At 33.4% G+C, this 23,826-nt stretch overlaps 1 protein-coding gene and 2 long non-coding RNA genes across 5 annotated transcripts; 2 read left to right on the top strand and 1 right to left on the bottom strand.

The window, feature by feature from the left end:
* Positions 1–11,940: 11,940 nt before the first annotated feature.
* LOC145330509 (uncharacterized) lies at positions 11,941–13,230 on the bottom strand. The gene is made up of 2 exons (XR_013883439.1): positions 12,980–13,230; positions 11,941–12,397 (listed from the first exon to the last, which is right to left on the bottom strand). It is a non-coding gene; the product is annotated as an uncharacterized LOC145330509 (long non-coding RNA).
* Positions 13,231–15,253: 2,023 nt separating this feature from the next.
* On the top strand, positions 15,254–18,460 carry LOC145330420 (uncharacterized). The gene is made up of 6 exons (XM_080175056.1): positions 15,254–15,398; positions 16,188–16,765; positions 17,005–17,061; positions 17,485–17,525; positions 17,876–18,013; positions 18,434–18,460. Exons 2-6 carry the CDS (start codon positions 16,576–16,578, stop codon positions 18,458–18,460), a joined length of 453 nt encoding a protein of 150 aa, XP_080031182.1. The 5' UTR covers positions 15,254–15,398; positions 16,188–16,575.
* Positions 17,876–20,853, top strand: LOC145329312 (uncharacterized). 3 transcript variants are annotated; one of them, XR_013882864.1, is made up of 5 exons: positions 17,876–18,013; positions 18,434–18,484; positions 18,878–18,962; positions 19,149–19,214; positions 20,036–20,853. It is a non-coding gene; the product is annotated as an uncharacterized LOC145329312 (long non-coding RNA). The 3 variants fall into 3 exon arrangements; XR_013882865.1 differs by lacking the exon at positions 17,876–18,013 and having other exon boundaries at positions 18,250–18,484; XR_013882863.1 differs by lacking the exons at positions 17,876–18,013; positions 18,434–18,484 and having other exon boundaries at positions 18,521–18,962.
* Positions 20,854–23,826: the final 2,973 nt, after the last annotated feature.

Raw genomic sequence — 23,826 nt, 5'->3', positions numbered from 1 at the left:
TATATAAGATTGAACAAAATATTGTTTCAGTGGTTTGACTTGAACCACCCCAGTTGAAACTTGATATCTGAAACCTGATGCCTTAACAAAAAGAGCCATTTAAGCAGTCTCAGTTTTAATGCAAAAGTATACAATATTGAAAAAAATATTTCCCCTTGCCCTCACCTTTCTTTTTCTTCTCTGCATTAACACAGCATTCTTTTTTTTAAAACCTACCTCTGTTTATGTTACAACATGTTGTGATAAACACAACATGTTTTCAAAAACATATTTGATGTTGTCTTTGAAAAAAAAAATCTAAAGAGAGTGAAATAAAGTGTATGAATTAATTTGATAAATTTAAAGATTCTAAGAAAAATAAAACCAATTTAGGCAAGTATTTTCTAAGAAAATTGTCTTATCTTAAGATTTTTTCTATATTTTCTTAACCTATAGGGTGACAATAAAATTGTTCTATAAGATCATAATAGGTAACTAGCCAATAGGGAGATAGTTATATCGAGCCAACTCTAGTAATCTTATATAGGAAATAACTGCAGAGAGAAAGGGGACAATGGGCTGTTTATTTTATTAGACCCCAAAGTTTTATTTCTCTATCTCTTACTTTCTAGGTATGTCCTTTTGTAGAATGATCGACAGACGACTGGACAAAGTAAATTACCTACTAGATGCTCATAGGATTTAAAGAATCTTCTGAAGAAAAAAAAATGTTTCTAACTTTAATAGCTGCTGATAAAATCACTAGCACCACGGACTTACTGACTGACGGACAGACAAAGGGAATTATAATGAAACTTCGCTACTAAAAAAAAAATATTTTTTTCATTTTCCTTTCAAAGACATCATTGCCAGCTTAATGATGAAGATAATTTATTAAAAAGCAAAGATTTTCTAAAAAAGGATGTTTGTCTGGCAATTGGAGTAAAATCAGACCAATCGGATGATTATATAACATAAAAAAATGTGTAATATCCTCTTAGAAATTTTTTTTCAATTTTGAAAATTTGAGTCCCCCTTCCCCAAGAACAACAAACTATGAACTCTGGCCGCAGCGCTCGGCTACCTAGCCTGCCTAGCCGCAGCGCTCGGCCCCCTTGCCTGCCTAGCCGCAGCGCTCAGCTCCCTAGCCTAAAACCTTATCTAACCTAAAAAAGTTGTTCGTTGTTGTCAGGGGGGGGGGGGGGGTGGGGGGGGTTGTCAAATTTTAAAAATTGAAAAAAACCGTAGTTCTCTGGAGAGGTGAGTAAATTAAAAATTCAATGGTAATTTCTCATTGTCATTGCTTGAGCATGAAGTGATTGATTTTTTAACACTCTTTATATATTATAGAATAGCTTCAATCTTAAAAAAAAATTTGTTATTAAATAATGTTTCTAATTTTGAACGGCCATACAAAGTCAGTTTTAAAGAGCTTTGCTACTAAGATATTTTTAATAAATAAAGTAAAAAAAAACAACCACGGGCTGTGAATTCATTTATGTAAGTAAGATATTAGATCTTGAAAACAGCTATATTCTGGCGGCTACAAAAATTAGGGAAGCTTCATCTTGGTCTATATTAAGGTTAAGGATATTTATAACAATTCTCCTCCCCACCTCAGAAATACAAATTTATAGGTTATTTTGGTGACTTCTGATGGTTAGTGTGGCTGTCAGAATATCCATAAATTAAAGTGAAGTTATAGATTTAGTTGGTATGACAAACGAACATTAAACCCTAGTTCACAAAAGACATAGGTCGACCTCTGGAAAATTTTGAAGATTTTATAAAGGCATTTGTTAGTTGTACTTGTTTAGGTTGACCTACAGAATAAATTGGTCGACCTCCAAAAGTTGTTTCTGAACTGGGCATAACAAGTACTGTATATGTGTGATGAAAAACTACTATTTAAGGATAAAATTGTGTAGATGCTTCGCTTATAATATTGTACGTATTGCTCTCGGAATCAATATTCAAAAAATCAAATGAATAGAAAAAAGATATCATACAAAAAAAAATGTTGTACTTTAAAGGAAGGACAGACAAACATAAACACTTGTAGAGCGTCAGAACGGTATAAGCAGAATGTAAATGTATAAGCATAAACAAAATTGGAAGAAAAATTGCTTAAATACAGGATAATGTTCAAGGACATATTCATATTTTTAGGACTTAATAATAACATTGTATTTTGTTGTCATAGAAATCAGTATTCTAAAAATCAGATGAATAGGATAATTAACTCACATGAAAAATTATTGTCAAAAAACAACATATTATAAATGTACGTACAGACATTCTGATTATAGGAATCATCAGGCAAAGTTTGAAAACAATAGGTCAATTATATCCTGTCCAAATTAATGAAAAGAGCTAACCGTTACGGATGGGAGTACGGACGGACGGACAGACCCTATTTATTGAAAAGCTTCGCTTTTAAAAGTGAAATATCTGAATGTTTTAAATGGAAGTACGGATTTCATGTAACGATTATAGAGTTGCTACGTACCTTACTAATACTATTATAGAAATCATCATGCAATGTTTGAAATCGATAGGGCAATTAAAACATGTCTAAATAAACGAAAAGAGCCAACTGTTAGGACGTACAGACGGACGGACTGACCCTAATTATAGAAAAACTTCGTTTTAAAAAATCTTTTAGGATGGTGGTATTTAAAGTCTAAGGCTTAATTTAGGCCTGTTTTAATTCCTGTAACAAGGTACAATTTTATTAAAAGGTATCTTTATTATCATGCCTTAAAATGTAAGTATGTCCTCAAACAGTATTTAGTATCTAAGCAATCTAACAACAAATTAACATACAATTGTGCTTTGTGGATGTTTTATTCATTGTTTGTTAAAAAAACTGTTGAAATACAGGATAAGGTTTAACGACATACAATCGGACAATTATTTCACATAAAAATTGGTTGTTAAAAAATTTAAAATCAGCTTGTTTAAAATGGGCGTACGGACATTCTGGTAACGATTATAAAGAATTTACCCTTTATGATTTGTACCTATCTCCTACAGGAATCCCCATGAATTGTTTGAAATTGATAGGACATTTCTAACATGCCTAAATTAACGAAAATAGCTATCCGTTCCAGACGGAGTACGGACAGACGGATGGACCGACCATAATTATAGAAAAGCTTTTATCTACCCATTGTACTTATGATACTTATGTACTTATTGTACCCATGATATGTACTTACTCTAATCATAGAGTAGTTGCGCTTTTATCCTTTAAGTAGACATATTCGTCTTCTTCTTCGTAGTGGGGTGGGGGGGATATTAAAATACCTACACTTATATTTATCCTTGTCCTGCCTCAGTTTTTCTCGAAAAAAAATCTTAAATTCCCCACTGCCTGTAAAAGTTGTTATGTTTACAATGGGAGATGAAATATCTTCAAATGTTATAAAATGTTTAACGGAAATGTTTGTTAAAAATGTATGCCCCTGAGACAAGGACAAACATATTTATAGAAATTGAATAATTATGAAACACCAAAGATATAGGGAAAATATAAAAATAGCCTAAAACCCGATAAAAAGCAGCCCAACAACCACAAATGTTTTATAGTTGATTGTTAATAGGAGCTGAAAAAATCAAATTTCTCTGTAGTGTCTCAAAAATCAGACATGTGACATCATAAAAATGAGGGAGATGAGAAGAGAAGTGGGAAAGAAAACCCCCAAAAAGAGATGGATAATCACTCATTTTTATGATTTCTCAAGGCTGATTTTTAAAAACATTTAGTCCAGCTAAATTTCCCCTATTTGGTGTCTAACGGACAGACAGGCATTGTGAATTCTAGAGTAGCTTCACTACTAAAAATATCTACAAATATGTGATAATGTTTATCCATCCCTCTAGCCCCCCCCCCTTCCCCTTCTTTTCTCCTTTTATCTATCTAACTAACTAACTATCTATCTATTTACCTATCTACCTATATATATTTATCTAAATATCTATCTATCCAATCTTTTATAGTCCAGGACAGGTTTTATTCTATGTTAGAGGGACGAGGGAAAGAGTATACCTTACTTATACAGTAATCCCCAAGTAATGCTATTAGGTTTTAAGATTAAAGGACGATTATACCATTATAACATTTCATTTTAGATATGCCGCAAAAAAGTAGAAAAGAAGGGGAATGGGGGGAAAGATGGGGTGTGTTTTGCTTTCTTTCGGAAATAGCCTAAAACCTGTACAAGATTCTAAGTAACAGCCACTAAGAAAGGGATAATCTGTATCTGTCGGTCTGTACCAAAAACAATTACCAATCCCTCTCCCAATTTTCTTTTAAAAATTGAAACGAAAATGGGGGTAATCAACTCCCCCCACCCCCTAAAAAAAAGAAAACATCATTATTTTTTAACATCTTTAAAAACTAAAATGAAAATGAGGGTCCAATTTAATAAAAGTGCCCTAAGAAACCTCTAAGGGCGTAACCGCTAGTATAAAGATAAAAATCTGAGTAAAGACGTTATTGAGAATAACTATTTCAAAGCAGGGCTACTCTTTAGATTATTACCATTCTAAATGTAATTCTTATAGCTGGTCTATATATCTGTCCATATATAATACAAGATCCACGAAAACAGCTGGACTAATTGATTAATTAATTTTCATGCAAACTTTGTGTTGATCCCTTAGAAATTATTTGTCCTAAAGTATTTCTATTGGATTTATTAATACTCAATCAATCAATATATTAGAAGGGATAGTAATGGATTTGAAAAGTTGTCTAAAAACTTCCCTGGATCTATGTAAAGCTTCCTTAGGATAAAGAACTCAATCAGTTCAATGAAATCTTAAGCTTCAGACAAATAAACTATATATAATAAGATAAAAAATTGATTATACTCTATATTGATTTGTTCTTGTTAACTGTTCAATATTTTATTGCACATATTCTATTACCTTCCGCATAATGTGTTCTATAGATCTTTTGCATTTATGTTTATTTCACACAAACTACCCTGTTGAGCAATGATAAATCTACCAACCCACACATATATTTTTTTAATAAATTGAAAAAAAGTGCGGGGCCCGGGGGGATAATTAAGTTTTTTTTAAAATTAAGGTTAGGTCCTATTGAGTTCTGGATAGCCCGCCAGCAGGGTTATAGCACTTATCCCAAGCCTATTAATTTTCAAAATAGGAGGGGGGGGGGGGGTATTGTATTTCTCAAATGGCATAAACCTTGCATAAGCTGTGATCTATGTAAATCAATTTTTGAATTTATCTAATTTTCTTTTCTTTAGGTATGAAATAAATATTTTTGTTCTTGTTAAAAATTAAAGTTTTACTTTCAATGACTTTTCCGTATTTTAAACATTTTTACAGTTAGATGGATAGATATTATAGAGCCAATACTTACAATTATTGAAATAACAACCACTAGGTTTAATCTACAGAAGGGGTAATTTTGTTTGTCAAGACAATACGCCTATAAAAGTAAACTAGGTGTGTAATATGTAACTTTTAAAGCCGAAGATATTGCTTCCCAAGAATAATTATTAATATCATCGTATTATAGACAGCTTTCCGCAGATATTAATATGAAAAATCATCAAAGATTAAGTTTTGTTACCTCTGAGAGGAGCCAAAAGCCCCGGCTAAAAAACGAGGTATTAAATTGATTATTCTTATTTAAATATTCGTGGGAAATTGACTGTAAATTATTCTGGTTTTATAAACACAACATATTACTTATTGGATTAAAAGCTTTTACTACTTTTATTGAATTTTTTGCTTAGTTTTAACTTAAAGTGTTAGTTATTTTAACCTACAATTCTTATCTACAGATGCGTTAATTTTGTTTATTATCATTGGTTTATCCATTTATCTCTTATTTGATGGCTCAACAACTTTGGGGACTTTTATTGAATTGTTTTTTTATTAAACTGAGTGCCCAAACGTTTCAACAAATAATTGGTATCTACAGAATGGGTAATTTAGTGTATCATCATTTGGAAATTGGAATGAACATTAGTTTATCGCCATTGTCTTATCCCTGATATCTATACTTTTTTATCGTCAACAGTTCATAAATCAAATCTTTAATGTGTTGTTAGCCAGTGATCCGAAGGGTTAAGAAAATTGCCGGTGAATTGTTGTATATCCTAAAAGATGATAATAAAATTACCCCTTCCATAGATTACAATTAGAAGTTGAACTTTTGGACAATCAACTTAAGGACCCAACCAATCATAATTTAATAAAAGTCTTCAAAGTTGTTGAGCCAACTTATTAGAAAACGTTATTAATAAGACTTTAGGGACTAGTGTAAAAAAAGCCAAATTTCCTCTCCCTCCCTGGTTGTTAGCGATAGGACAATGGACGATAAATTAATCTTCGCCCAATATTTCATATACATGCAATAAAAAGCAAAAAGCAAAAAAAAGACAAATTGTAATTCAGGTTTGGTGATTACATGTGTGAAAGAAATTTTAAAATTAGTTAAGAAACAATAAAGTTAAAAAAATTGGGGGAAGGGGGGGGGGAAATACTTCCCGTCCCCCTCCCTCTTTCTCCGGGGGTTGGTGATTTCATGTGTGAAAGAATTTTTTTAATTGGTTAAGAAACAAAAAATGAAAAAAATTTAGGGGGGGTGAGGTAGCCCCCCTCTTCCCCCCTCAACCTCACTCGATACCTCACCACCCTGGGTTTAGTGAAAGAATTTTTGAAATCCGTTCATAAACAAAGAAGTTAGGTTTTGCTAACTGGTTTTACTTCAGTTGAATTTTCATTTAATATTAATATAAGTAAGAGATTGGGTGAATTTTTGCATTCAATAAAAGCTAAATTTTACTAATTTTATGATTATTTATAAACAATACTTTCTTATCTTTAACATCTTTATTACCGTTACATATCAAATTTGTAAAGTGGCTCCTAAACACCAAAAATCTTTGAAAAAAATCGTCTTTGAAGGCATAATTTGGCTCCCAAAATTCTGGGATTATATATGTAAATTTGCTTATAATCTTTACTATAATACATATGAGATTCGATATTGGGAGCCAGAAAAAAATAGGAGCCGACTCGCGAATTTTGTATGTAAAACATTGTATTATATCCAGTTTTCTACGAATATAAAAATGTACAATCATAAGATTAAAAACTAATTTCTTACATCCGCGGAAAGCTTTTTTTAATATGATGCAATACCTTTTTACATACCTTCTTATGTTTCTTATTTTGTAACAGCCATTAGAAAAAAGGTTAAAGTTCTAGTGTTGAACCACAGATAAATATTTAAGCAAAATGATTAATTCAGTGGCGTGCACATACATTCACAAGGGGGGGTTTGAACAAAAGGGAATGAAAAAATGGTTAGGCAGGTTTTTCTGATTCTTATTTTAAGGGGGGTGTTGACATTCCTCTTCATCCCCTAATGCACACCACTGGATTAGTTTATCATTAGTATTGTTATTAAAGTTTAATTCAAATCACGCATGTAATTAATTAATTTAATAAGACTTCCTATAAAAAAATACTTTCAAAGTATTTTCCACAGCTGAATCTTTAAATAATTTTGATGGTGCGCTAAATCGGGGCGCGCCGAATTTCAGCCAATCACAGCTCAGCATTATATGATATGCCGCGCTATGATTGGCTGAAATTCGGCGCGCCCCGATTTAGCGCACCATTACAATGATTTAAAGATTCACCTTACAACTATAACTGTTGAAATACTATAATTTTTTGTCTTGATCTTTATTGCATAATTAAGATTTTGTTTACATGTTTAGTTTCAACTTTTATTATTTCAAAAAATAAAATATAGTTTAGTATGTATTTTGCAATTTTTGATATAATTTATTATAAGCGAAGCTTTTTCTATAATTTTAACTGGTCCATCTGTCAGTACATCTTCCGTACATGATGAACAGTTACCTCCTGTAAGTTTAAACAGATTAGAATTTTCCTTTTGATTCCAAACTTTGCATGGTGGTTCCTGTAGTAATTAGATACGATTTAGAAAGCGTAGCAACTCTGTAATCATTACTAGAATGTCCGTAAGACCATTTTAAACATGTTACTTTTAACTTTTTTAACAACAGAGGGGGGGGGGGGGGGGGTAAAATGTGTTAACTGGTGCCAGCCACGACAAACCAGCAATTTTATTTTGGGTGCTACTTCTTTAGTTTTAGAGATGATGGGGTAAAATCTTTTTGGTTGTGTCAATCATTTGAGACCATGTTATTTTTAGTAGCAAAGCTACTCTATAATTCACTTTGTCCGTCAGTCCGTCCGTAATGCTGTGGGGGAAATGGGATTTACTCAGCTCCTATAAAAGATAGAATGCTGAAATTTTTGACAACATTTCCATCATTAAGGAGCACAATTGACTATAAAACATCATTGGCGGTCGGACTGCTTTTTTGCAGGTTTTAGGCTATTTTTATATGTTTTACATTTTTCTCCATATCTTCAGTGTTTATAATCCGATTTTCTAAATTTTTTCAGTTAATAGATATCAAAATTAAATTTCCCGTCGTTTAAAGAAAACAACCATGAAGGCCAGACTGCCTTTTTAGCAGGTTTTAGGCTATTTTTATATTTTTCTCATTTTTCTCCATATCTTCAGTGTATATGGTCCGATTTTTGAAATTTTTTAAGATAAGGATATAAAAATTAAATTTTCTGTCGTTTTAAGAAAACAACCATACCGGCCAGACTGCCTTTTATCAGGTTTTTGGCTATTTTTATATGTTTTACATATTTCCCCATATCTTTGTTTTTTTATCCAATTTTAAAACTTTTTTGGGATATCAGTATCAAAATAATTTTTCCCATTGTTATGTGCATCTTTAATGTAATTTACTTTGACCATCGTCATCATACAAAATAAAATAAGGTTTCGTGTTTATTTTATCCAATAAATCTATTCTTGATTTAAATAAATACCCTTTAAATCTACTTGTACGCATTCCCATCTACGATTTTTTGTGCTTCGCTACATATGGATGTTGTCATCCTTGTTTTAAAAAAAAATACCCTTACAAATTCTCGTTTATCAAAGTATATCTGAAATTCAGTGCTTCTTCTGTGCTTTTAAAATATTGAAACAAAATCTTTTTAGGACGGTCTGTTTAATATTTTTGAATAAAAAACCGCGATGGTACCACTGCTCCCGCCGTTTTCCGCCGCCTCAAAAAAAAAGTTGTAATGCATTTCTGACAGAATTAGGCAATTAGGAACCCTGCGGGGACTTTCAAATTCTTGTTAATCAAGGTATATCTTAAATTCAGTGCTTCTCCTATGCTTTTAAAAATATTGAAACGGTACCGCCGCCGTTTTTAGAAAGATATTAAAACTTGTGGTAATTAGTGATACAAAAAGATTTTACCCAATTATCTCTAAAACTAAGGGAGTTGCACCCAAAATAAAATTGCTGGTATGTCGAGGCACAAGTCACCACATTTCACCCCCCCCCCCCACACCTTTCTATGTGATAAAATTATAAAAAAAAAGGCAATTACCAAGGAAGTAATCATCTTTTCTTGTATTCATTCGAATCTGGTGGATAGAAACCGGTTCTCATCCATACGAAAAAACTATGTCTAGCATCGTATTATATCCAGTTTTCTACGAATATAGAAATGTACAATCATAAGATTAAAACCAGTTTTTTTAACCGGTGCCTCCGGCACCTCGGGGTTAAAAAAAACAAGTTTTAGTCTTATAATTGTACATTCTATATCCGCGGAAAGCCGTTTATAATACGATGAAAGAAATAACTATTACTAACATTCTTATGACGGATTTCGTGATTTTTAAAAGCGAAGCTTTTCTATAATTAGGGTCGGTCCGTCCGTCCGTCCGTACGTCCGTCCGTCCGTCCGTCCGTCCGAGATAGTTAGCTTTTATTCGTTAATTTAAGCATGTTAGAATTGTCCTATCGATTTCAAACTTTGCATGGTGATTTCTGTAGTAGTTAGGTACGATTTAGAAAGCGTAGCAACTCTATAATCATTACCAAAATGTCCGTACGTCCATTTTAAACATGTTGATTTTTTTACTTTTTTAAATAGCTTTTTTCGTTAATTTAGGCATATTAGAATTGTCCTATCGATTTCAAATTTTGCATGGTAATTCCTGTAATAGTTAGGTACGATTTAGAAAGCGTAGCAACTCTATAATCATTACCAGAATGTCCGTACGTCCATTTTAAACATGTTGATTTTTCTACTTTTTTAACAACAAATTTTTATATGATCTAATTATCCGTTTGATCTGATATTTGGTATATCGATTCCTGGGACAACAAAGAACAATATTTTAAGTGAAGCAACTCTATAATCAAGCCCTAAAGATGTAAGTATGTCCATAATCATTATCCTGTATCAAGCAGTTTTTCAACAAATTTACTTACATTTTTGCTTCGAATCCTATACTTTTATATTCTGATTATTCAGTTCAGACACTATACAAGTATTAATGTCCGTTTGTCCTACCGTTTCAGTGCTTCGCTTTTATGGATGTTGTCATCCTTGTTTTGGTAGAGTTTTAACTTGTGATATCAGGTACGCATTAAGTGCAAATATAAGATGAACTTTAAGTTTGTCTTAAATAATTATAAATTTTGTCTAAATTAGAAAACGCAAAAAAATGTCAAAAGAAAAACCTGCTAAAAAGCAGTCCGACCATCATGAATGTTTTATAGTTAATTATGCTCTAAAATAATTGCAATGTTGACCCTTAACTGTTTACTATTTGCAAGGTTTCTTTGATTGGATACACCTCACAAGTTTATATCCTTTCTTCAGGAATTTTCCCCTCTATAGGACATAAACAACCCTGCATTTTAACAGGCGGAAATAAAGTTAGGTATTAACAAGGATGACAACATCCATAAGTAGCGAAGCACAAACAAATCATGGATAAGAAATTGGCAAAGATTTTAAAAACATTTGTTGAAATCAATAATAGATATTTGATGAAAAATTATGGAACCTCCCTCAAGTATTTTATAATTTTGTATCATGACCGACAGACTGACTGTTAAAAGTAAATTACTTTTGGGATGCTCTGAATAACGTGGTATAATCATAAAAAAATTTGATCATTAGACTTGAAACACCAGGAAATGCGTAAAATATAAAAATAACCCAAAACCTTCTAAAAGTTTCGACTACATACATAAAAACCCCTTAGAACGGCCGGAAATGTATTCTTGACAACCTTATTTTAAAAAAATTTGAAAATCAGATCACAAACACCACACTTAGATATTGGGGGAATTGCAAAAAAAATTAAAAACAGCCAAAAACCAGGCCGACCGCCATTGATGTTTTATGGTTTATTATGCTCATTAATATTGGGGATGTTGACAATCTACTAATTATAGAGAAGCTTCGCTACTAAAAAGTAATGTGAAAGGGGTCTATGCACGAACGAGATCAAGTGATTATCGGCAAATTCTGGAAACAGTGATGTAAGCATGTTTAATTTCAATTCAATCAAGGTTTGAGTAATATCATTTCCTTAAAGTTAAGCTTTTTGGTCCATCAAACAATTTAAGTACCCAGTTTAAATGTATACCAGTCTAGTAAAAATATCCTATTATACATCATTTATCATGCTAAAAAAAAGAATTATTCCTGTTGCTAAGTTAATGATTAATATTAAAAGAGTGCATTGTAAGCATTTCAACTCGTTACCCAAATATTTAAAAAAGACTTTCCTTGACCAGTCCAGTGGTTAGAGGTCCTTCGCTATACACAGACAAGACATCCTGGTACTTTTATATAAGGGACTTATGAAAGGGGAATGAATGAAGTAGACCCTCCACTTTGATTTTAGTTTGAAATCAAAATTAAAATTTTTTTATTGGTATCTTTTTTTTCAATTGGCTATCTCCTGGGAGTTGCATTATACACAGACAAACATTGCTTTACTTTTATTTAATGATGGCACAAGTAAAAATATATATAATAAGTTTTTAACTTTATTTTATTAGCTTTCGGGAAAAATGAAAAATACATTTTCATAATGGCAATACATATATTGATACAATATTAAAAAACAGAGGCATCATAAAAATCTAACTAACCAAGACACTTTAAGATTAATTTATGTGTTAACAAATTATGATCATTTTAATTAGTTTTCAGTCAAAATAATAAAATAAACAAACAAGTTTTCTTAAAAAAACATCAACAAGATTTATAAACAGATTTAACTTTCTCATTTATTATCTTTTATTTATCATTTCTTAATGACAGCAAAATGTCACAGTATTGCAGAAATATTCATTGAACAAAAATATCGCTTATCAGCTTATTATCACTTCAGATTATTTATCACTTCAAATGTATTCAAATAATTTGTTTTATGTTTTTAGCACTGTCCAAGAGATAAAGTTGTCTGCAATCTGCATTCGAAAATTAATCTGAAAATAAAAATAATTATAAATTTTTTGTAAATTAAGAATATAAATCAAATAACAATTACGTCCTGGAAAGGTTTATAACTATATTGGGGTAGGGTAACACTACCCTACCAAGAGAAATTGCTCCAAGAAAAATTCCCCCCACCAAAAAAATAAAGGGTATAGTCCCTTTCGTGGTAAAGCCCCTTAAGGGGCGATTCTTCGTATTTTCACAGTAGCTTTATCCTATTTCTAGCCACTGCGGGCCAATTGCCTAACCCTGCAGGGCAATCATCTAACCCAATATAACCTAATCTAACCATAAATAACCAATTAAAAGCCATTTAAAAAATACAACAAATCGCCCCTTAAGGAGTGTTGCCACGAGTGACTATACCCATATAGGGAATGCCTTGGCCCAAAACAGTAGCACTCATTCCCGTGAACTGTTAGGACTTCCAGGTTGTGCAATAAAAGGTGTGAGGTGAGAATTTGATTAAATAAGAGACAACATCCGGCCTCCAACCCATCTCCTCCCCCCCCCCCTCAAAGAAAAATGAAGTAATAAGAACATCTTTTTTGATTATAACTTTATTCAATTACCTTATATGATAATGTGTATGCTGTTAACTAATACTGATGGCTGTGATACGGATTTTATAAATCAAATAAAATTTATGTCATTATTCCTGAAACAAAAATAGTTGTAATTCTTTGTGATACGACTAAATATTATGAATCCTTATACTAAAGTAACAGGATGTCTCTTTGTGTGTTTGTTTGTACCGAAGGATCTCGCTAACCGCTGAACCGATTGGGTTCTCCTTAACAGGGTAGCTTCTCATAGCTTCCGGGAAGGTTTATAACTATTATGGGGGAGGGTACCACAACCCTCCCAAGAGAAATAAAAAAAATCTAAATTGTTTTTACGTTTCTCGATTTAACAAAGAGATTCCAACGCAATACAAACGTCAACCTAACACAGACATATTTTAAATATAAATAAAAACATTTAAAGTGCCACTAGAGGCCTCTAGGGGCTTAGCCGCTAGTAAATGTATATAGAGGTTCCACTATGTTTTTTTTTTTTTTGGGGGGGGGGGTCTTGGGCAAGGATAAAAATGGAATGCATTTTTTTCTGTTTTATCAGGCAATAACCTAACATTAAAGTAATTGTAAACTTTTACAACTTTTGAATATTAAAAATCTTATATATATATTAAAATTATCCAACACTCGAGAATGCCACAATAAGTAGATAGCAAACACACAAAAAAAAACATTTTTGTTGTTACCAATTAACAACTGAATGAATTTTTAAAATTTTTTTTAGCTTTTTGTGATTTTTAGGGGCAACAATTTACGGCAAAAATACCATGTCAATTACAAAAAAATTTAATTAATTTCCGACAACCAATTAAAGAAAGTAGCAGCTGACTAATGTTTACATTTGGTTGCAGAAATCGTCCGCCAGAGTTTCATGTCAACTAATTTTGGTCATTTTCTTTCAACTACTTTCCTCCCCCGAATTCGATATTTATTTTAGCTGTTTATCTTCTAAATAAATATTTTGGAGAAAAAATTTCTTTAAGTAGAAAAACATTTTAAATTTATTTTAGATGTTTTAGGCCAGATATGCAAAGATTCATGACAATTAATCAAGTATTTTTAGAGAAAAATTTATCAAGGGATAAAATAGCTAAAGATAGAGTCCTTAAAAGTTGGGATTTCGGGCTTTAGTAAAAACCTCTCTATATTTTATGCAACGTACAAAGAAACTTAATTTTTTTGAGAGATTTTGATAAGAAAGATGGGTGTTTTTATTGTAAAAATCGAATCAGTTACAGGCAACCTAAAATTATGACAAAGATGAGATTTTAATTTTGCTTCTAGGCTTTGCATTTTAATTTTGAAAATTTTCGTATGAGCATTGGGATTCTTTCAAAATATTCATGTACTATAAAATGTCATTTTAAAATGTCTATAACTTTATTATTATTGAAGCTGGAGGCTTCATATTTTGGGTGTTGGGTCTACTTGTGGCAGTCTTTCAGCAGTTAGAGCGGGGTATTTCTTGCAGGCTTCCTTTAATCACTAACGTAGCCAAAGGTAATTTTTTAGCCCAGTCCTTTGTTCCATGATTTTCATCTACTTTCAAAGCAGCATACAAACTCTGATTTTGCCTCTCTACAGGATTCGAATTTGGATTCCTGGGGGGAATTAGGACAGTATCCACCCCCAATCCTTTCATCACACCTTTAAACACACTGCTTGTAAAATTTGTACCTCTATCCGATCTCAAAGCCCTAAATAAACCATAGGTAGGTACAAAATTTTCCAATATAGCCTTTACAGTTGTTTCGGTTTTAGCATCAACCAACGGACATGTAAAGACATATCTAGAAAATAAACAAACCATGATTAAGACAAATTTAACCGTCTGTCCCTGATGATAACATGGAGTCCAAGGACCAACTAGATCCACTGACATATTAGCAAAAACCTCACTACTTTGAACAGAATGAGTTATAGGTGAAACATGTTTAGGATTACTTCCAGCCTTTTTCAAACATGTAATACAACTTCGTATTCTCGATTCCACAAACTTGTTCACGCCAGGCATAAAAAATCTCTCATTTATTTTACGTATTGTCTCCTGCACACCTCTATGTCCAGAACCATATCCACCATGAGCTGAATCAAATATATCATTGTATAAAGAAAGAGGCACTACAGGCCTCTCGACAAAACCCCCTTCGGCCAAAGGCTGTCTGAAAATTACAACCCCCTCTAGCACATACATATGGCCAATAAGATTGTACAATAGTTCTTTTCTGCCCGATAACTCCGCCCTCTCATAAGACGACAACTGTCTCCTTTCCAATATCCATAACCTTATTTCATTTAGGATCTCGTCCTGCTGAAGACTACTTTGCCAGACAAACTCAACATCCACCTCATCCTCTGCAGAATGTACCTGCATAATGGAATAGATTTGATCCAGAAATGGTGAATCATCCAGGTAAGGATCCAAAATTTTATTATCTGTCTCTCTACACTCCTGACAATCCTTCAGTCGATGTTCCTTACAATCTAACTCAGTTCTCGACAAATAATCTACATTCACATGCTTAGTCTCCTGTCGATGGATAACTGTAAAGTCAAAACTTTGCAAGAAAGTTATCCATCGATAGGTGACACCGTTTATTGATCCTTTAGCCCAACGTTTATAATGCACTAGTGAAATACTGTCTGTCCGAACCAAAAATTCACGAAACCTACAAAAGTGTAAAAAATTCTTTAATGTATATACTAATGCACCTAATTCTCCTTTATAGGAAGGATAATTCTGTTCTGCAGCATTACACTTTTTACTACAGACACCAAACACTCTCTCTACACCATCCTGTTCTTGCGAAATAATGCCTGCAAAATACTGAGAACTATAATCTACATCCACGATAAAAAGATTAGGATTATCCCATTGAGGATAGCCTTTACACATCTCAGTCTTGAACATTTCCATAAATTCAGTCCATACTCTGTTCAATTCTTCTGTCCACTTTATTATAGTGTCATTCCTGTGACTATCCAACATACACGACCTCTTGGCATAATCAGCAAAATATCCTCTGTAATAATTAGTAAATCCCAAAAACTTCTGCAACTCCTTCCCTGTCCTAGGCTTGCCCCAATCCTTAATCCGTTCCAAATATGCAGGATTCATTTTCAATCCATCGGCACTAATAATATGCCCCAAATAATGGCATTCTCTAGTCAATAAATCACACTTATCTAAATTCAATTTCAGGTTGACCTGCCTAAGAACTTGAAACAGTGCCTGCAGATGCTCTACATGTTCCTCTGGACTTGATGAAAACACGATCAGATCGTCCAAGTAACTGATACAGAATCCATACATACCTGGCAGGATAGACAGCACCTTATCCATCAGAGCACAGAACAGGCTGGGTGCATTACACAACCCAAATGGCAACCTGTTAAACAAATACATCCTGTTTGCTGCACTAAAAGCTGTCAACGGTTTAGAGTCTTCATCCATAGTCATCGAATGGTAGGCAGCTGTCAAATCAAGAGTACTGAACACCTTGCCAGAACCCAGCTTCGTCAGATTATCAGAAATCAGTGGCAGCGGCCACGCCACCCGCTTAGTCACGTTGTTCAAATTGCGGAAATCGATGACAAACCTCAACTTAGCCTCTGCTCCAGGTGCAGCCTTCTTTTTCACAGCAAAAATAGGACTAGACCAATCCGAGAAACCCTCTTCAATAATGCCGGCGTCCAGCCATTTGGTTAACTGTTCTTTCAACTTAGCATCGTACTCTGGATTCAATGGAATATTTCTGGCCTTCACAGGTTTAGCTCCAGGTAACAATTCTATATTATATGTCATTAATCGACAATCACCAATATCTGAATCATTCATTGAAAAGATATCAAAATTTTCCAAACAAATTTTAATAATCCTAGGTTTCAATTCTGGATTTTCCTTAATCATCTGGTTTTCATCTAACTTCAATTTTTGAATAATAAACTGTACCCGGTCATGCATTTTTTGCCCCGACAACTTTTCTGGCTTATCCAACTCATTAATTGTTTTATTACAGGTGACATCTTGATTATCCATGATAAAACAATGCCCCATCTTCACATTTCTCAGCAAGGTAATAGGTTTTATTGACGCATTAACTACATTAACCACGCAGGACCCATCTTTCCGTGGCTGATACACCCCCTCAATAATCATAATCCCATTGCCACTTGTCATCTTAGAAGAATTAGGGGACACGTACCAAAGTCCATCATTCTTTAATCCAGTCACATGCACCACAGCTGTAGATCCTCCAGGATAAAAAATAGTTTTATCCAGCAACTTCACATTATACTTCGTTGAATATAACTCTCCAAACCCACCCCCCTCCTTTATCCCTGGCAAGGTAGGTTTAGATGGAATTTCAGAATTCATTCGTCCGGACAAAATAGGAATTTTCTGTATCTCCGCCACCACCTGTTTCTGTAAAAAGGAATTAATAGGAACAGATTCCCCACAAAATTCAAACTTATCCTCATCCAAACAAATTTTTCAGGAAATCAGATCCAAGATTCACCAACCTACTCGTCATCTCAGGTACATAAAATATCTCCGTAAACACAGCTTGAGTTCCAGCAAATCTAAATTTCAACTCAACATATCCAATAATATTAACTTTCTTTAAATCTACTGAATACGCTGATAATTTAGCAGGACAAAACTCAATTCCATGTTTATCAAGAATTTCTCTAGATATTAAAGAATTAAAATTATTTCCTGTATCAATAATTCCTAACTCCTTCACCGGAATATCAGCCCCTGGCACAAAAAATTCTAAATCCGCACAAATAGGCATTTTCGTTATCTTCAAAAACTTCACAATCTCTTGAAAACACTAATCATTACAATTAATTAATATATCCATGTTAATTAATTTTGAATTTTAGATATACATCCTTCCACTACACAGCAGTCAGCCCTCCATCCGTCACCAGCCGCCAACATACTGTTCGATTTATGAAATCCTGTACATCTTCCAGACTACCAGCATCACACAGCTACACACCAAGCCTTTTCTCATACAAGTAAGTACCTCTCAAAGTATTAACATTTACTTCAACTTTGCATAGGTACCTATCAAAATATAATATATAATAAATATATATATATATAAATATATATATATATATATTGTTTTCATTAACACGATCACACCTTGACTGAAGAATAAGCAAGACAGTAATACTTTATAAAGTTGAGAGCAATAATGTGAATACAAAACAGCAAAATTAATTATTTACACATAGCAAACCCAGAAAAAATCAACTACAGTACTATAGCCTATATAATGAATACGAATAAAAGAACGATCTATAAATTTCATCCCAAAATGAAATTTATATATCGAATCAATCATATCCATTACATAGGATATTGCTGAAAATTGTTCCTGGCTATGTCAGCAATCATAGCCTCATACTGTTTCTCATCTCTGCTCTTTTCAGAATCCACAACAGGCCCCACCTGATTGACTGTCTTCTTCAGAAACTGCTCAGGTATTACCCTATTATTAGGCACTCCAGGACCCTCTTTCTTTTCGCTACCTGCTGAGAAAAACCTAGCTTTGGTCTTTCCTATGCGAGAATCAGGAGCTGGCGGCTTACCGTCTCTCTTCTGCCAGCAACTAGCCACTACATGACCTTTTTTCCCACAATACTAACAAATCATAGTTTTAGCCTTCGAATTCAGAGCCCCAATCACGTTCTCAACCTGATCCCAAGGAATATCATCATCCCCTTCAATCCACGCATTATTATCGCCAATCTCAGTCCTGCCCTCCATATCAGATACATGCACTTCACTGATTACAGGCCTAGCTTTTACCTCCCTAGAATCCTCTAGCCTCAACCCTTCCATAGCCTGAGAATAACAGGACGTTACATTTTCAGGTGAAACGTGTCCAGAACGAGCCCAGCTTATATAATGCTGACCTCTGCGAATCAAATAAGTCAAGAAAGCACTGTAATCTTCCAGGTAATGCATAGATTCAATGAAATTAGCCATATCTCTAGCTAAATCAGAAAACAGCAAATTCTTAGCCACATTATTGTAAAAATCACGCCAAGATTGTCTAGAAATTTGACCAGGATGCATAAGCCTAAACAGCCGTAACTTAGCATTGAAAAACACATCCACATTCTGACCACTCTTTTGTTTCAGGGCGTAGAAGAATTCGGTAGCCGACTCTGTATCAGCAAAGGGTATCACCAACCTTCTTATCAACAGGTAATAACCTAAAGCACTTAGGGAAGCATTAGCCTCCGGCGTAATAAGCCTCCCCATCTTCTTCCCTTTGCACTCAAAAATCCTATTGTACAGGACGTCCTTGAAAAGCATAGGATCCTCCAACTTTGCGAACCGAGCAACCCTCCATAAGGATAAGAAATAATCCTCAAAATCAATGTTTCCATCCCAAAATGGAGCATCCCGCACAAATTCACTATCCCACTTGACTCCTCTTACAAGACAAAACTCCTTAAACTGCTCCTCTACAGTCTGTTGGCTTACACTACCGCCGGCCACCTTTTTATAGGCCTTAAGCACTTCAGCCCTTTCCTCAATTAAAGGAAATATATCCAACAATTGATTCTCATATTCGGTCAGACAACTCTCACGAACATTCATCCAATTTCCATTCCCAACAGGACCCAAAAACTCAATCTGCGAAAACTTCAAATGTCCAGGAGCACTTTTCACCCTTTTAGCCTCAAAATTTGTAGAATCCAATTTAGCCTCCACACTCAAACGATTAATGAAAGATGTATTAAACGAATCATCTCCCGTCGCTTTGACTGCAGATACACTAGCCCCCATACTTGTCTCATACAAAAAACCGCTAATATCCCCATCCGCTGGCAATTGCGCCACCTTTTTCTTAATAGTAGCCAAATCAACATCATAACCTAACTTCTTATGATCATCAGAATTCTTAAACTCTTTCACCTTATTCTCCAGCCGTTTATTCGCCGCCGTTAACTTATCCACCTGACCTTTGACAGTCGTATGCTCCTTCAACATTGCCCTAACATATTTTTTTATGCTTTTAGGCACAACGTCATTCTCCACCTCGCCCAACGCCAACTCCACATTCGCATTGGCACCTGCACCAACATCCTCAGCCGCAGCATCCTCCTCCTCCCAATTTTCGGGAGTTCCATCATCATCCTGACTGTCAGTCTCCCGAGGACGTTTAGGCGGCCGTCCACGCTTGCCTTCATTTTTACCCCGCTCTCCTTTTTCTCCATCAGCCATATCCGAGCACTAGAACTAGATCCGCCGTGAAATTTAGATCAGAAGAGTTAAAGAATGAAATTCCACAGAAACCTGAAATATAAATCAAGTTAGAAATATAAAAAAAAATAGAACAAAACTGTGAAAAATCCGAGATAAAAAATATCTCAAAAAGTGATTGACTTCAAATTAAACACCACTTCCCCCACCCTTAACTCAGCAGTAGGTCTAAATAACACGTAGCACAATAAGACTGCGCCAAATGTGATATAGACAGACTTACATAAGTTAATGATAGAGTAGACTTAATATTCAATTCAAAATGCAAACAGATTTTTAAGTATTTATTATATTGGATTAAATGCAGTTTTTGAGTAAATAAGATTATATATTGATACTATATTTAGAAATGATTAAATATGTTAATAAGTCAAAACTACTGATTATTCAAAGCTGGAAAGTTCTGAAGTAGCAGGATGTCTGTCTGTATATCAGGACACCAAGCAACAGGATGACTGTCTGTTTAATTAATACAATGTATTAATTAACTATGCACTTTGAAGGGGTAGAATATCTGCCTATGCAAACTATCTAAAGTAGTAGGATGTCTGTGAATAGCTGTATTGGTCTTAATAAAGACTCAAACCCAAACCAGATAATGTTCTGTGTTAGGACTCTCAATATCAACTGACTTAAATATATATTCTCTTTATTCTTTCTGAGAGCAATTAAAGAGTAATTAAGAGTAACAACTAACATATGTCTGCAAACTTAAATATATGACATCACAACATAAATATATGACATAAATATATCAAGAATAATTCCAAATATAAAATGATATTGCAATTTATTTTATAGATAAATAGTGATGATAACATCTCTAAAAGCTAAGCAAAAAAATATGAAAATCAAACAATTTTGTATAAAATTTTTACTTAACTGACATAGGAATCATCATAAAAAAATTGAAATTGATAGGATAATTCTAACACATCTATTTTAATAATTATATCATACTAAAATGTTGATAAAAATTTCAAAATCAGCATGTTTTAAATAGATATAGAGACTTTCTGGTAATGATTATATAGTTGCTATGCTTTTAATTTGTAACTAACTGTTATAGCAATTATAATCAAGTTTGAAATTGATAGGAAAATTCTAACATGTCTTAATTAATCAAAAGAACAGTTATGGATAATTATAAAAGAGCTTTAAAATTAATATTAATTCAATGATTGAATATTGAACTCTTTACAAAAATTTGGCTCTCATTCAGATTTGGAACGGACTTGATTATTTAAATAAAACTTGCAGTTTTATACCTGTGGAAGGTACATGGAGTTGTGATAAAGAAAAGGGGAAGGTTTTTCAATCGTTTCATTTACATATTTACTCAAAAAATCATGAAGGGAGGGTACATTAGGCTGTTTATTAAAATAGTCCATAAAGTTTTATAATAACGTTTTCTTATTCATTGGTGTAATAACTTTAGGGACTTAATTTGGGGATTTTAATTTGATTCATTTAGTTGAGCGTCCAAATGTTTCAACCACTAATTATAATCTACAGGAGGAGAAATTTTGAGTATAATCTTTGGGGATAAATATCCAAATTGCCATTGTCTTATCCCTTTGGATCCCCGATGACACCCATTTTACAACATCCCATGCCTCAATTTAACAACAGATTTATTCTAGATAGTCATTCAGAAACACTAATCTGTCGGAAATTAAAAAGAATTTTTTATCAGAGGAAGATATTTTTTATAATTGTCATATGTGTTACATTGAGTAATAATATACCTTGAAAATTAATAATTTGGTCAAAAACTTCCTACACTATTTTCCTTATTGGTATAATTAAGGAATTGTGGATCTATTATGTTTATAGTCACCTCCTACATCTAATTTCCTACCCCCCACTTAGCTATTTTAAAAATATTTAGAACAAAATAAAAGTGTTCTTTTAAAACAGCAAAAAATATTATAAACAAAGGTTTAATATCGAAATTAAGAGTTTGGGCTCTTTATCTTTCACACACAGAAATAAGATAGAAAAAACCGGAGGGAGGGGGGGCGTTCAACGCCCCCCCCCCTCACCCCGACCTTAAAGGGTTAATGCCAAATAAGAATTAGAAGATTAAATTCAGGATATTAGGGGATAAATAAATGATAAATTAATATACACCCCTAATTATAATCAATTAAAGTACCTCTTTTCTAAATTCAAATGAGTAGTAGAAACGTTTTTAAAATTCTAACTGGTAATATTCAATCAAGATTTACTAAAGGCTCTAATATTTGTAGGGACAGCTAATAAGAAAATATGTTTATATAACTTTAGGGTCTAATGTCCCCTCCTTCCTGGTGAAAGTAAATGTTTTACCTCTGTTGCAGATGTCCCATGGAGCATCAGCTACATTCACACAACTTCCAAATAGCCTTACATCTAATAATAAACAAAATATGTAAACATATTAAATCTTTCAATTGTATGTAATAACTAGGACATTTAAAGTCATTAAAATGCTTTTATTTTTATCAAATTCTTTAAATATATTAAATTCTTTTAAAATGAAAGATTATATATCTATAATACAAAGTAGAACGATGTCTGTCCGTCTGTCTGTCTGTCCGTCCGTCTGTCTGTCCGTCCGTCCCTTAAGATCTCGGTAACCACTGAACCGATCGGATTCTACTCTTCAGGGAATATACCTACTGGTCCTGTTGTGGTTTTAGACTATTTTCATGGGGGGTGGGACACCCCCAACCCCCCCAAAAAAACAAAAAATCCCCCCCCATTTTTTTTTGTAGAAGATTTCCTAGGTCCTTTTACGTATTTCGCCAAAAAAATAAATTTTTATCACCTCTTGGGGCAAAGCCCCTAGAGGCTAGGGGCGAAGCCGCTAGTAACTAATATAGACAAGAAGCACTGTGTTTATCACTATTAAATTTATTTCAAAATACAGATGCACATACATGCTCTATTTGTATAGTAACCTGTAACAAATGTGTAGGGGAGAGTTTGATATTTGTATAATGTAAATATTTTGTTGGAACAGTAAAAAAATTCAATTTTGCAATGTATATACAAACTATACGAACAGGCATTGGTTATAGAATTGTGGGATTGATTAAGGAGAAGCTTTGCTCCTCTTTATTATAAACAGACAGCTAAATAAGATTTAGGAGTAGGAGTAGCTGTCATGATATTGCAAGCCAAAGGGAGCTAGTTGGTATTTGAATCTTGCATAGCTAGGTTCGCCCACTGTATGTAGCTTGTGACTTGAGTCCCTTGGTGTGGACGCAATATATAGAGTATAACCCAATCAGTTGAGCAGTTATCAAGATCTTAAGCTTAAGACAGATGAAGAGACTGTCCAACAGACATCATTCTACTTTGAATTATTTACTAAGTATATTTGCGATTAATTTTTATTTAATAGATTCTTCCAATTTTTAACATTTACAAAAGGGCCTGCTTTATTGCTTCAAGATCCATGACAGATCTATATAGGAAATAAATGTCTATAAATGAGCTCAAATTTTCCAAGGAATGATCGTTTAAAACTCATAGTGCTCCCATAATCCATAATAAACTC

Source organism: Acartia tonsa, chromosome 10 (genome assembly GCF_053477335.1).
Source record: "Acartia tonsa isolate MP-2025a chromosome 10, ASM5347733v1, whole genome shotgun sequence".
Classification (NCBI taxonomy): domain Eukaryota; kingdom Metazoa; phylum Arthropoda; class Copepoda; order Calanoida; family Acartiidae; genus Acartia; species Acartia tonsa.
Note: the sequence above shows the minus strand (reverse complement) of the source record. Positions and strands in the feature narration are given on the sequence as shown.